The sequence below is a fragment of the Astatotilapia calliptera genome, chromosome 14, assembly GCF_900246225.1.
Source record: "Astatotilapia calliptera chromosome 14, fAstCal1.2, whole genome shotgun sequence".
NCBI classification, from domain to species: domain Eukaryota; kingdom Metazoa; phylum Chordata; class Actinopteri; order Cichliformes; family Cichlidae; genus Astatotilapia; species Astatotilapia calliptera.
This window is the reverse complement of record NC_039315.1, coordinates 17,541,442-17,556,937: the sequence shown is the minus strand read 5'-3', so window position 1 is coordinate 17,556,937 and position 15,496 is coordinate 17,541,442. Positions and strand designations below refer to the sequence as shown.

The 15,496-nt window shown below is 41.1% G+C and overlaps 1 protein-coding gene across 1 annotated transcript in view; it reads left to right on the top strand.

Annotated features, from left to right (window-relative positions):
• The first annotated feature begins 1,195 nt into the window (after positions 1-1,195).
• dock10 (dedicator of cytokinesis 10) overlaps positions 1,196-15,496 on the top strand; it is a 65,561-nt gene continuing 51,260 nt past the window's right edge. Inside the window, exon 1 of the mRNA XM_026191308.1 lies at positions 1,196-1,955. Coding sequence (XP_026047093.1) covers positions 1,848-1,955 — 108 coding nt within the window. The 5' untranslated portion in view covers positions 1,196-1,847. The remainder of the gene's footprint in view (positions 1,956-15,496) is intronic.

Below are 15,496 nucleotides of genomic sequence, written 5' to 3'. Positions count from 1 at the left end.
CAACACCATCACGGTTTAAGAACTATCAGCCAAATGCCATCATGCGAGATGAAAGTGCCAGGGAGCCAAATTCTCATTTATCTGAGACTGCAATTTAAAACATCTACTGACCCACACCAGGGTCAAGGCAATGTTGTTCTCAGCAAGTATCTGGTTAGACACCATGTTTCGAAGGCCTTTGGTAATTGTGTTATGTTTGAATTTTGAAGCCGAATATTACAGGTCACCATGGCATTATGATTTTAGTTTAGCTAATTGATTCGTGTGATCTAGCATCATAGATAAAAGATATACAGCAATAGCAATGAACTGGAACAAAATCTGTAGTGTTTCCAAACAATACTGCTTCATAGAAACATGCATAAAATGAAAATGTTGAAAAGGACCTTTTTAAACGGCGGGAGTTTCCGACTCACCTTGTTTTATTTATTGGTATCCAGCTGCCCCTGTGTCTGTGTCGGTCATTTTGTTGGTCTGTTGCCAGCAGCTCATGACAAGCTGATTTAGATAACTTTCCCGGTTATTTCATTCAGTTTGCTCGTGTTTGAATTTTCTTCAGTTTGTTGGAGCATTCAGTGTCCGAGGAGCTTCGAAAGTTCTTACTGCATCATTGTGAATTCAGAAAAAAAACATATACTCGATGAAAATCACACAGTTTAATGAATGAATGAATTTGTTGTTTCATGAATGCAAATATAAACGTTGGGGAGAACGAAAAAGCTGCTCTGTACTTTGCTGAGTTAACGTCAACACGAGAAACGCATACGCATATCAATACGCAACGAATAACGCCCGCAGCCACATGTTCCCAAACATAAAGTAGTCCCATGTAGGAACGTAAGTTCGTTGGTGCAGTGCTCCTTTTGAACACAAGGGGGAGGCAGAGCAACATTATTGGAGCGGTTAACCTGAGCTCCGTACTTCGTCATCGGAGGCTTCACGGGAAAAACAAACAAACAACGAATTTAACTAGTTGTATCAGTCCTTTTGGTGCTGTCGGTGAGAACAGAGTTACTGGTTGTCAACATGTTGTGTTAGATAGGTTTTTGCAACTTGCACCGTACCGTGGTCTCTGAAAAAAACAGTTTAAATTTTTTTTATTATATTTTTTTCAGTCTTGCTAACTTTAATCATTAAAAATATCGGCCCTGTTGTGTAATATCTACACTTTAACGCCAGGTGTCGGTGGTGGACTATGCGTTCCCACATATAGTAAATTCTACTGTAAATGCTGGTCCATTCTTCCTTGGTCGTGACTAGACTGCCGATGAGTAGCTGACATTTCAGAGCTCCTCGTGAGATACATGATGTAGGCTACATCGTATAGTAGCCTGGAAACAAATTTGATTTAGCAGCGGTTGCTCTGAAGCTGCTCATACATCATTTCACTTTTAATATCTTTTGAAAATTTTAAAAGATGGGTCCTAGACTAAACGTTTAAGAGAGTGAAATCAAATTGTGGCACCGTCATCAAGTTGAAAAATTGCGCAATAAAAAAAATACAGAGAAATTTGTGTTGGGCCTTCAAAATAAAAGCATTCCTCTGATTCAATGAGCCATTTTACTCTGCTGTGTAAGCGGTGTTTTAATTTGGACGTCACAGCCAGAAGTGGCGTATCAGATTCCGACTACCGTGGCGTCACTCTAGTGAGAAGGTTCCGTGCACTTCACGCTTTTACGTGTGTGAACCGACCGTGTGTGAAGTGCGCGCGCGTGTCTGCGTGTGTGTGTGAGAGAGAGTGTGTGTGTAAACACATCTCTGTAGGCTCATGTAGTGAGGGCTGGGAGCTGACTGCAGCAGAGACTTCCAGGCTGAAATTGCGCTCGGTGACCGCTCAGATGAGGAGATGGCAGCCGAATCGACCCGGAGATTCACCAAGAACCTGCTGAAACCGGGGAGCGCGGCGGAGATACGGCAGACGGCGTGCAACGCAGTCAGACACTGCGCAGTGACGGTGAGTACACCCTTGTGGATTGTAAGAAGAAAAATTATATATGTGTATAAAACCACCTGTCGGCCTTTACCTCTCCGTGACGACACCCCCAAACCCTTACATCGGAACCTGGACGCGATGAGGTCTCATCTGTAGCCCGGCAGCCTCGGTCAGACACGCCGCACCACTACACCGCAGCTGTAGCAGACCTGGCATTGACATTCATGTTGCATCTTTCTTTGCAGTGGGTGAGCACATGCAGCTCAGAGCAGTGCCGTTCAGCTTCTGTCTATCGATCCTGCAGTGGGGACAATTCAATGCGTTTAAACGGTTACATCTCGGATAGGTGAGGGATTTGCCGCAATTTATCTCCAGGGCTCATTGGGTGATAATCTGGCTATAAAGTCGCAGAGTCTGTAGTGCTCCCCTGGGGGGTGTTGGAGTTTATTTCCAGTGAGGCTGGGTAGGTGAATGAAATGCAAGAAATAGATCCTTGGTGGTCGCATAGTGGCATGGCACAGGCAGCGTTTTACATCTGCCCAGCGGTGCATAGACACAGAGGAAGATGGAGGAGCAGAAAAAAGAGGGATGGTGGGGGATAAGAAGACTAAACTGACTGTTGGTTTGATTTACGTCTAATTTATACTATCAGTTTTTCCTTTTTAACATCGTAAAATTGAAAAGATGATCCAGTGGGTGTGTCACGCCATAATAATGAAAGGCTGCGATTGACAGATAACAGCGGGAGGAGGGGTAATCCAGGGTGGTGGTGGTGGTGGGGTGCGCACAGGCAAAACAGCAGAAATGGGTTTGTGTGTTTGCAAATGTCCCTTTGATCAATTTGGACAAATCCTCTACCTTCGGTACGCGCGTAAATGCGTGCCCGTTCTGTGGGGATTAGCATAAAGAAAGGTCACTCCACTCGAGTCTTTTTGCAGCTACTCCACATCCTCTTCAGTCTGGTGTTAGTGTGTCAGTGGGACACTGGCAGAGCACAGCATAGCAGGGTGAAAATTGATTGGAATAAAGAGGGAAAATGTAATATTTCACGGCCCATGACAGGATTAAAATGATGTGGCAGACTCACCATGAATGAAACCTTTTCTTTCTTTTTTTTCTTTTTTACTGAAAAATACATTTGCTTCTGTGTGATGTTGTTTTTCAGCAAAGAGACCTGCTTGGTGTCTGCTATCTCCCCACTATCACCCTCATATATATTATTAAAGACAAAAATCAGTTAGACTCAGCATTTTTCTACTCACAGATCTAGAAGAATATAGCAGCTTTTTAAAGATCCAGTGGTTACAGAGTGCACACAGCCTCTGTAGGCCTTTCTCACATTTTGTCTTGTTGAGACTCTTGAACAAAACGTTAATGTTATTAAGATTACCTCTGTTTTGCTTGCTATGTCATGTGAAAATGTCATAGGGAATGTCACAGGAAAAATGTCTAGTGAAAAGGTTAAGACATGGAGCATGTTGATGTTCAGGTTAATTTGTGTATGCATTAAAGCAAAACCTACTGACACCATGTTAAACAAAGACTATTTTAAATTTAATTGACTGTTTTTATGTATGCAAATGCTTTGGCTGCAGATTCGAGTTGTACAGCACGAATGCTTTATGGGTTTTAGTAGATTCAAGACATGCTGGATTGGGAAGACAATATGAATAAAATGTGCCTTCTAATGGTTACTTTGACTTGTGTTAATGTAGTATATATCTTTCTAAAAAACCTAAGTAATTAGATTGCAGTAGTGCAACATTTTGATCTTAAAGTTATATTCCTGCAACACCGCTCACTAATACATCTAGACATATTAATGTGGATATCACCTGTAAATGGTGTAAGCCGCTGCTGTTCTCACATATGAGAAGTTTACCAGAACACCCAACTACAGTGTTCACAAAAAATTGTGTGAGTTGTTATTTACCTGAAGTGAGAAGCGAAATGGAAACTGTGAGTAATATTGTGATCATGAGCAAGTGGGAAAAAAATTACAGCTCTTTTTTTTTTTACTTTGTCACCTTCTTGTGCAACTGACTGATTTATCACAATTCTTTCCTGCGTTATGAAAAATAAATGTTCATGATGACCAAAAACATGTAAAATAACTTCAATAACTTCTATCTGTGTATAGAAACGGGGTTCAGAAATATGAAGAAAAGAAGAAGAAGAGCATGAATGTGCGTAATACAGATGTTTTAGATACAAATCTTTAGTTGGCGTGTAAATATTCATGGGCGTTATGTGGGTTTTTTTAATGCACGTCCCTCGATGGTGAAAGAAACCAGGTCAGCAGAATCAGACCCTCCGGCATAACATTTAATGAAGCGTAAACCTCTTCCTCGCTGCTCTTGCTGACCCGGTCTCGCTTTTCTTTTCTCGTTCAGCTAGTGTCACCCTCCCTGCCTAACCTGACCTCACATCACCCCCTTCACTGTTTCTTCCATATTTGACTTGCTTCCAGGGCTGTTTTCCTGTTTGTTTCTGATTGACCTACTGCTCTAGATCAGTTTTTGAAGTCTGTGTGCGTGCATTTTTAGGTGTGTCGCGTACACGGTTACTGGTAAATCCCCTTGGTGAACGCTGCATTTTGTTCTGAAGAACTGCTCTGTGAAAGCAATCACTACTCTATGATTACTTCAGTGTTTCTCAGAGTGGTTTGCCCACCCATTTGTACATGCAGGGAAAATGGAAAGGTTGATAGATACAAGAAGGAAGAATGTAATAGTGGTTACAATTTGTTAAAAAAACAACAACCCCAGAAACCATGGGATCTTCGGTTACATATTTCCTGGGCTCTGTCTGCCAGTGAACTGCTGTACACCAAATAAAACATAAAGAAAAAATAGTATAGCCAACATATGTTTAATATATAAGATAATGAAGCTAATTTGTCCTGAAAACCTTTTAACAAAATATACATAAAAATCTACAGCTGCTGATTTTTGGTAGCTAAGTGAGAGTGTTTATGATGGCTCTAAGTAAAAAGTGAGCAGCATGGTAGTGTAGACACAAGTGTCATTCTTGTTGTGACTCTGGCTGCTTGCTGGGATGAACCACATGTCATACCATGCCTCCAGGATGCCAGCTACACTAACCACACAGCCAGAGATCGGTGCCAACATGCCCACCCTGGCATCTCACTGCAGCTACAGTGTTTGCTCAGTAGGAAAAGGTTCCTTATCCTCAGTCACCTTTACTTTTTCGGACATACGTATGCTCACAAGATTAATGGTATCCGGTATTTGGTGTAATATCACCAGGTTCCTGTCCTTGCCTGCTCTTGGCACTCTTGATGGCCTTATGGTACCACTAGCTTCAGGCATGGTCACATATTGGCTATTTTTGGTGCTCAGTTTGAATCTCTGGGCAGCTCCTGAGAATTTTCAACGTTATTACTAACCAGCATCTGTTTGTGCAGTCATAGTCAAAGAATATCATAAGCTACCGAATGTGTACGATCATTACAAGGTTTCCAGATGTACTGAAGCTTTTTAAATGCAGAAGACTGTATAACCTTGCATTGCTGCATGCTACATGTTATTTTATGAATAAAGTAGACCACCATTTCCCTTCTATTGACTATTTCAAGCAATCTCTTAAAGACTGACCGTTTGTTCTATTTGATTGGGTTTGTCTTCTTCTTCTTCTTTTGGCCACTTCTTTAGGGTGTTGCACCACTGGATCATCTGCCTCCATCATACCCTTACGCCATCCAGCTCCATGTTCTATACCCTTTGCCCAATATATCCACTATCCCTCCTCTGCACATGTCCAAACCATCTCAGCTTTGCATCTCTCTAACACTCTCTCCAAGCCTCTCGGCCTGAGCCGTCACTCTGATAAAATCATTTCTAATCTGATTGGACATGGCTGGCAACCGCTAATCAGTTTTATTATTAATTAATCATCTCTTTGTTTTTCATGCGGTTAATTTTTCAATAACAGAATTGTTCAAGCTCGAGATCACATCTTAATAGGACTTGGCTTGTTTGAAATGGCTTAATGGTCCAAAACACAAAAAATTTAAATTACTAGGATTTACAAGGATTTTGAATATAATTCATAACAAAACAAAAGCCAAGTCAAAACAATCTGTTGCTACTTTTGACAAAAAAAGGAATCGATGGATGGATGGGTTATTGTTAATTTCATAGAAGTAGATAATTACATTGGTTGTATTGTCACCACTATACAGGCACTCTGGACTGTCTTGGAGTCACCTAAAGATCTGAAAAACAAAAGTCATTCAAATGAGATCCAAATATTTTTTTAGGCATTTAAACTGCTTTTTTTACTGCTTCTATTAAATGCCCGAAACAAATTCCTCGTCAGACTCGCGACATAGTCTCAGGCCTTGGGTAAAATTCCCATGCTTTTTCTTCCTATAGTTTTGTGACCCTGAATTTTTAATTATTTTGAAATGTTAGGAACATTGTCCATATTTCTTCGACCTCCCATTCAAGTCTTTTTTTTCTTTCTTCATTCCCTCTTTCTTCAGTTATCAAACTCCTCTTACTGTAAATTAGTTTTTGTAATAATCTCTATAGACATTATCCTTTTTTATCTACCTTCTGTGCTAGGCTCATGTTCTGCATGCGTGTTCATGTTTTATCTCGGGCTAAAACGTGTCAGACAGCGTGGCATGCTCATTTGTTTGTGAGGCAGAATTCTGAGAAGATGTTTCCCAGTAACATGTTGCAAGCGTATATCGTGGTTGGGGGGGACATGCTGTCAGTTTGCCTCCATTTTTTTCTTCATGACACATCATGCCAACCGCCTGCAGTGCATTGTGTGTGAGTCGCGACCTGTCAGTTTATTAGCATACATGTGTTGCAGCTATCAGTGTGGTACTTGTGGGTGTTCTGAGCAACCAGGCTGCCATTTAGGCTGAATAAAAGTTGTGCATGCATATATATATATATATATATATATATATATATATTAACTGCTTTATATCTGATGCGGGCATGGTTTTTAATCTTGACCACAGTATGGTACGCTGCTTGTTGCCCGTGTTGCACTTAATAATTTCTGGCAGCTTATAAATTTGACTCATGTCTCACGTCAAAGTCAAATGTTGCAGAGGAAAGGAACTGGCTACAAAACCAGTAATTACCCTCCCATCTCTATACTTTTTGTTACAGAGAAAAGTCAATTAGCAAGGAATTCTAACAGGAAGTGCTCCTTATCACTCGCACAGCTCAATTTTTTTCTTCTTTCTAGCATATCTTACTTCATCTCATCTATCACGCTTTTCTTCCCACGCCCTCTCGTCTACATCTACAAGCTGCCACATTTATTAATTTATGTTGCTGCTCGCTACATTCAGGACCAATTCTTTTAATTGTTTCTATAACTGCCTCCTCTGAGCACCCACTTTGTTTTTTTATTACCTTTTTTTTTTCTTATTTTGGAAAAGTTTGAAGATGCACTACATGTATAATGTGAAGGAGATCTATCACGTCTCTTATTACAGCTGGACAGGGAAAGGTATTACAAGAACACGGGTGGAATTAAGCCCATAATTGGCTCAGAAATCATCAGTCATTTTAGAGAGCCAGACCGTGACGAGAACAGAAAATGAGGGAGGATGGGTAGGAAGAGAACAGGATCTCTCCCATCGCTCCCAAAAGAGTTGGCACTCAGACTCTAGACTCTACTGTCTCATAAACACTCCATCCATGAGTTTGCATGTATATGTGTTTAATATTACGTTTAGTACTTTTAAGTTGCAGTGTTTTCTCATTTTATTGTGTCTTAGTATTGGCATATTTAGTATTCTTTGAGTTGTATTAGGCTCTTTGAGTTGTTTGAATGCAGAAGTATAGCACTCCCTCACCCACCCACACCCCATTGGACATTGTTGTGCAACTGTTAGAGTTTGTGAGGAAAGGTCTACACACTTCACAGCAGAAGGTAGAAGTGCTGCGCTGCTGCCTTTATTCCCACTGACTCTGACATAAAGCTGCTTTACAAATCAGCAGATAACATTTCCTTGCCTGCCAATAGTTATTCTCTTACATAAGTTGGGTTTTTGGAAATCATGCTGCAGTTTGTGCGTGCATGTATGTATGTATGTATGTATGTATGTATGTATGTATGTATGTATGTATGTATGTATGTGTGTATGTGTGTATGTGTGTATGTATGTGTGTATGTATGTGTGTATGTATGTGTGTATGTGTGTATGTATGTATGTATGTATGTATGTATGTATGTGTGTATGTGTGTATGTATGTGTGTATGTGTGTATGTATGTGTGTATGTGTGTATGTATGTGTGTATGTATGTATGTGTGTATGTATGTGTGTAGGTACGTACGTACGTACGTACGTACATACATACACACACACACACACACACACATATATAGGGTGGCACGGTGGTTAGCACTGTTGCCGCACAGCAAGAAGGTCCTGAGTTCAATTCCAACATCAGGCCGGGGTCTTTCTGTGTGGAGTTTGCATGTTCTCCCCGTGTCTGCGTGGGTTCCCTCCGGGTACTCCGGCTTCCTCCCACCGTCCAAAGACATGCAGCTTGTGGGGATAGGTTAATTGGATAACCCAAATTGTCACTAGGTGTGAATGTCCAAATGAATGTGAGTGCGAATGGTTGTTTGTCCTTGTGTGTTAGCCTTGCGACAGACTGGCGACCTGTCCAGGGTGTACCCCGCCTCTCGCCCTATGACAGCTGGGATAGGCTCCAGCGCCCCCCGCGACCCTGAAAAGGATAAGCGGAAGTGAATGGATGGATGGATATATATATATATATGTGTGTGTGTGTGTGTAAAAGGCAGCATGAGAAAAGATACTCCTCCAACAAGAACAATCAAGAGGGGAGCTTTTGGTTCTCGACTTTGTAATGGAACCATTAAAGCAAGACTTTACATAATGATTATCTGGATTTATGGTTGAGGTCGGCCCAACAGCCTTTATGAATTAGAATATTAAACATGGTCAAAAAAAGCAGAGAAGCGGGTCAGTGAAATCAGTGATGAAATTTCACGAAGCAAATGCCACATTTTTAATAAGCACAAGGCCGTTACCTGGAAACTGTTAGGAAAACAAGATACATCTGGGTGAATGACCGTGTTTGCAAAATGATCTCCTAAGGCAAACCCCAATTACAACAAAATTAACATTAATAGATGGCAGTGTATAACATTAATCATGCTTAGGAGACACACACCATGGAAATAAATCTGAAGTAATAACCGTGCTGCTGGAGTGGAGCGTATTAAGACTTTTTATTTATTCAGTCATTTTAAAAGGGCACTCTATACAAGTTAAAACATATGCTGCTTTGAATATTTTCATGTGACATGAAATAAAACTGTCTGCAATTACTATCATTTTTTAGTTTGAAAATATTAACTGTAGAGGCACATGACAGAACATAAAGACATTTCGTACTCTGTAGTGATCGTGGCAACGGATGGTATGAAAGATGGGCGTCACTTCCGTGATGTCATCCAGTCATTTCTGAACTGTTTTGAAATCCTAATTGTGTTATCCCCGTTGTCAGCATGGTGTTTGAAAGAGGATGTGAAGAAACAGGATCTGAAGAGCCATTAGCCAATGAACATAGTACAAATAATCTTGATTTCTGGATTTCCCACAATGTCTAAAATTTGCCCATAAACTCATCAGCAAAGTTTTTACAGAGGCAAAGCCTGAGGGTTGTTTAAGATACTGTTGAGGTTTTGCAGATATGTGCCTGCTAGCTGTGATGTTAACTTGTTGTATAATTGTGACAACCCTGTAATAATGTAGGGTCAAGTGAAAAAACTCCCAGCCACACAGGCTTGCCTAGTAGTTAGCAAGTGTTTGCAGATTAATATGAATAATTAGAGGCAACTAATCTGCTAGCAACCAAAGCAATTACTAGGAGGTTTCTGTTGCAGCACCTTCTTTGCACTCAATTTCACCCAGGGTGAAGAAGTCACTTGGATGAGTGACGAAACGTTTCTCCCACTGAAAACGCTACGTCCAGATAAACAGAATTTGGGATCTACTTACCTGGATGATTGAGCATGCATCAAGACACTTCAATGCTAATACTTTTATTTTATTTTACTTGAACCAGTCTGAGTCTCGTAGGATGCAACATTCACCACCTTGGCAGTTGTAACCTCAACCTTCACTGTTTTGTCTTTAATTTTTTTAAAATTATAATCACTTTAAAGGGAATACTTTGGAAGGATGTGCCCTTTCTGGATTCCATTGTGGACACCGTGTTTCAGTTGCTTCAGTCATATGGTTTCCTGGTTTTTGGCAACTCTATGTGCAACTTTCCTGTGTTTTGTAAACTTGTCTCCATGAGAGAAATGGAGGTGTGTCAGACTGCAGATATTAAGCACATGTCTATTAACTTTGAATGATTCTGACTCAACAGCATAGGCTTGGTGGTAACAGAAAATTTATTGTGCGTGCGCACTTGTTTTCTTTTGCAAGGTTAGACCATGTTTTAGTACATCAACAATGCTGATCTCAGTCTCAGTTTGCATGCATAGCATAGCAAGTGTCAGAGGTTGTGAAAGTGTCAGAGTGTCTGGTAATGTGAAACAGGATGTTCCGCATGCTCGTTTCACTGACACTCTGCGTTTTGTGCCTCTGCACACTTCATTCTGTAGCATTTCTCAGTTATTTACAGCTCGTGCTAAGAAATCTATACCTGAGTGTCCACATAGGTTTATATTATTTTACAGTTTTTACATATATTTGAATGGTAAATGGTAAATGGCCTGTATATATATAGCGCTTTACTAGTCCCTAAGGACCCCAAAGCGCTTTACATATCCAGTCATCCACCCATTCACACACACATTCACACACTGGTGATGGCAGCTACATTGTAGCCACAGCCACCCTGGGGCGCACTGACAGAGGCGAGGCTGCCGGACACTGGCGCCACCGGGCCCTCTGACCACCACCAGTAGGCAACGGGTGAAGTGTCTTGCCCAAGGACACAACGACCGAGACTGTCCAAGCCGGGGCTCGAACCGGCAACCTTCCGATTACAAGGCGAACTCCCAACTATTTGTTCTTTTCAACCTGTGTAGCATCCCTTTCTCCTTTACTACTTAGCTCATTTATTTGTAACTCTATCCTCTCCATCTAGCTTTTCTTTTGCTCTGGCTTTTCTTATACACTTAAATTCCCTAATTGTCTAAAATTCCTGACGCCCTCACTCCTTTCCCCAAGTCTCTGTGGATTACTTTGCCCTTTGGTTGAAAATTGTTATGTTGAGTCAGAGGTAAATGCAGATTGTTGCCCTTTTTGAGCCTCCTTGCCGACATGCCTTTCTGTTTAAGATAACGTTTTGTCACTTGTCACTAAATGCTTGCTCAAAGTGAATAGTTGGGTGTCCCTCTAGTTCTCAAAGATGTCAGGACGTAATGAGTAAATATTTTCATGTTTACAAACAATGATATTTGAAAAATAATTTTTCCCCTCAAACTTTGTAAATTTGCAGCAATCACTGTCTTAAAGACTGACTGTGACTTTTGTGGTATTCTAGACTTCTTGAAGCACCTCCCACAGCTTTTTTCTGATTAGTTTGATGGGCACTTCCCAGATACCAAATAATCAGAAGCTCAGTTTTGGAGCTGTGATTTGGGTCGTTGTCCTGCTTTACGAGGAAAGTGGTTTCAACAGCTTCCACAGGGTATGGCTTTGCCTTACCCTGTGGAAGCTTCAGTTGTCCACAGACAAGTCACCCCCTTTTTTTTACCCACTTTGACGCTATAAAGGCCGATGCTACACATACTTAGCTGATTTGTTTAGCTTTTTTAATCAGCAAAATCGTAACAGGAAATGTGATTAACTTGCATTAGCTAAAGTACTGCACCACTGGATGATAAAAAAATTCAAATTAATGATTACAAATGTACTTTTCTTTCAACAACCTGGGAAGTTGACTATAAACTTTTGAACAGTAGTGTATATGTTGTATGTATAAGGGATTAGAGGGGATGAATAGCTCTTTGACATTTGTTATGACTGAGAGATGGCTATGGCTGGAGACGACTCAGTCTCGTTTGGCAAATGACAGTAGGAACGTGCACTGCCAGGCCATGGTGTGTGTCAGCTCTGATATTCTCAATGACTCATTCAGCAAGGACAGAGGAATGAAAGCAAAGAGAAAATATCTGAGCCTGTCACTGCTGACACTGACTTCTACTGAATTCACCCACTGTTTGAACTGCATGATGCGCTGCACATTGATGTCAGTAGTGTGAGTGTTTGCTGGCTGTGAGCACAGGAAATTCTTTTTCTTTTTTTATGTCATACACGTAGCCTTGTAGTTTCAGACTGTCAGTTCTTGAATTGTATTGGAAGAAAAAAACGTCTGTTTAGTCTAGGTAGGAAAAGTGGGCAGAGAGAAAGTATGTGCCTGCCTGTATGTCAGTGTTTGCGAGAGGTCACATGAGAGGAGGAGTGACAGAGAGCGAGAGAGGTCCCCGGGGCTCTGTGCATTGTGCCAGTGTGCGTTTACAATAGGCTCTTTGGAAAGGCTTCACAGCCAGTGAACTGCTCTATTTAGACTTAGCCGACCAGGCTTTGCCTCACGGAGCTCGACTTTTATCCTCTCTTTTTCTAAAGCTCTTGGTTTAGTCTCACCATCCTGCCCCGCACCTCAGTAAGACACTCAGCTCCCGTCTGTCCAGTGTCTGGTCACAGTCCTCACGGTGGGGGTCGTGTGGTGGTGATGGTGTTAGGGGTCCACTTCACATACTGCTCTAAGAATAGTTCAGTAACTCTCTGTGAGTGAATTGCAGTGTTGTCTCTCTCCTTCATGTTGCATTCCAGAGTAGGAGGCCTGAATATGCAACGTCTGCTACCCTTCGACTCCCATGTTCTGCTGCCTTCGCCCTCTTGTATCTGCATACTTACTTGCACTCTGAGGCACTGATATATGATCAGGACTTTTCCTCGTTAACTCTTTTCAACGATTGGAGGGGGTAAGATGGAGAAACCCCAGGAGTGATCTAATTAAGCAACAAATTGGCAGGATGGAATAATATTTTAGCTGCCACCAGCTGGAGAGGACATCCTTAAAATCTGTAAACTAACAAACAAACATATTTTTGCAAGATGTTTGAATCTTTCAGGTGTTTTTTCTTCCTATTTACTCTGGTTGTGCCCAGCAATAATCCCGCCTTACTGTTTACACCATTTGACAGCAAAATAGATACCAACATAAATTCACACACAAACTGACTTAAATTGAGTTTTTAATGCCAGTTTATAATGGATTGTAAGCAGCATTAAGCTGCATTTAATCAAATTAGGAATCTGTTATAAAGCTACTTTTTTTTTGGTGAATAAACGGACAATCATTTAAAAAAAGTCCAACAAAGTTTTATCTTTAAAATAAATTGCTTCTCACTTTGGAAAGTAGCAGGAATTTTTCACTCCCATGAACCAGTTAAATTACCACAGAGACTGTAAACAGGGTGGCTTGTAGTTTCCACAGCTGATTAGAGTTTACAGAATACACTATTGAGATATTCATCTCCTGGGTTGGATTTTTTTTTTTTAATTGTTGGGATTTTTTGTTGGGAGTTTTTAAAAAGGTTGAAAAGGTTTACTGTCTCGTTACCATTGTTATCTTTGTCACTAGATTTTTTGTTTCAAAAATGAACCTTGTTAAGGTTACATTACGTCATGTCGGTATTTCTGCTTCTTAAACTGAACTATATTTGTGAGCTGGCCGTACCGTAATCGAAGTGAAAGAAAAATAATAAATAGCTTGTTATGGTATAGCGTGGTTTGTCAGATGACGTCACATTGTTCAAGAGTGTTCCATCATGACACAGCCACTGGTTGCTAGGGGAAAACCTGACTGGTTGGCAGCGGTTCCTGGAAGTTGCTGACTCTTGCTGAGTGAAATCAGATGCACCAAAAACCTCCCAGGGTTGTAGAATCTGGACTCCTAGGTCTGATGTTTTGGACTTCAGCAGTCATTTTCCCAGCAACTGCCATCAACCTGCAGCAGCCACTTGCAACCACTCAGGGACTGGTGGCTATCAGACAACTGCTGGAGACCCTTATTCACTTGATGCTTCATTATTACCATGATTTTCATATGTCCAAAATAACCAAAAAGTTAATGTCACGTGGTTAGAGGGAACGTGTCTGCAAAATCTCAGTAGTCAGTCTTTTGTTTTTGGGGTTTTTTTGGTTTTTGGTAATTGCTGATATTAGCTTTTCATTTTCTGTTTTGGATTTACTGGCTTACTGTGCATTTGCACTCCCTAATAGTTTGTGCCTTAACTCTGCATCTTTCTCTGTACATACAAGACACATCAATTTTATTTGGCTTAAATGTCAGCCAAAGAGCCAAAGAGGGAATCTGCAAAAGAAATAGGAAAAGAAAAGCTTGGGGCAGAGGGAGAGACAGAAGAGGTATTTTGAGTTTTTAGGAGGTGGGAGAAGAGGGAAAGAGGAAAAGGTAAGGGAGGATAGCACATATAAAAAAACGCATGAGGAAAAGTCTTAAGAACAGCTGCGTCCTTATTCTAAACTGGGACCTCGGGGAAAGGGAGCAGAGCTGAGTGGGCATCTGGTAGACTGTTAGCGCTGGTTTAGAGGTTATACAGAGGTTACATGTAAGCTTTGTGTAGGTGTCATACGCAGGCGTTCTTACTGAATGATTCATTGCAATTCAGGCAATCACATGGGCTTTTCTAGAACAGTGAAGATTTAGACTGGGGGTTGATATGAGGTGTTATGATGATTTTTCACTGATTAGCCTAGAATGAAGCTGATATTATTTTTCTGTCTATGTCCCCAGTAGCTTATTATCACACTATCCATTGTGCTGGTATGTGTCTCTGGCATGGCTGCGTAAAAGTAAATATTAGCTTGGGCCCGATTTAGGATGAATATGGCAAGTTCAGAGTAAGGACACATTTTTCAAGCTACCAGAGTTACAGGAAACAGAAATCATTAGGGATAATTGCTCAAAGAATAGTTACGGTTTCCTAGTGTCAGTGGGCCAGGCTGCAATGGGAGTAGAGTTCGGATTTGGGGGTACTTCAGGGTTTGATTTGGCTAGCCTCAAGAAATCATTAAAGTGTCTCGTTGGTTGGAGATTCCCTCACCTGGACAGGAAATAGGAGAGGCCAAACAGCTGTGTAAATGGTCCAGATAGGATCACAGAGGAACAACTATGACTACTGTGGCAGAGTGGACTTCATTATGTTGCTGTAGCACTCTCTCCAGTAATATCAAGTTTTGATGAACAGATTAATATTGGCAAACCCTCCCCTCTCAGCAGCGAAGGCTCGTCTCTGTTCATGATTAATGTTCTCTCTGTTGGATGGAGAGGCACAATTTAAAGGGGCTGGTCTATTTTTTCTAAGTCACATTACCTTAAGCCTCGCTTGCTGTGTGAGCTTCTGCTATCTGGGGCGCAGAACAAAGTATAAAAAGCCTTCCTGCTTCATCCAGATCAACGTGCATTATCACAAATATTTATTGCTGAGCGCATATAGGAAGCTGGTGACCTCAGCTGTTCACGCTTGACTGCTGTGGCCAGACAAGACA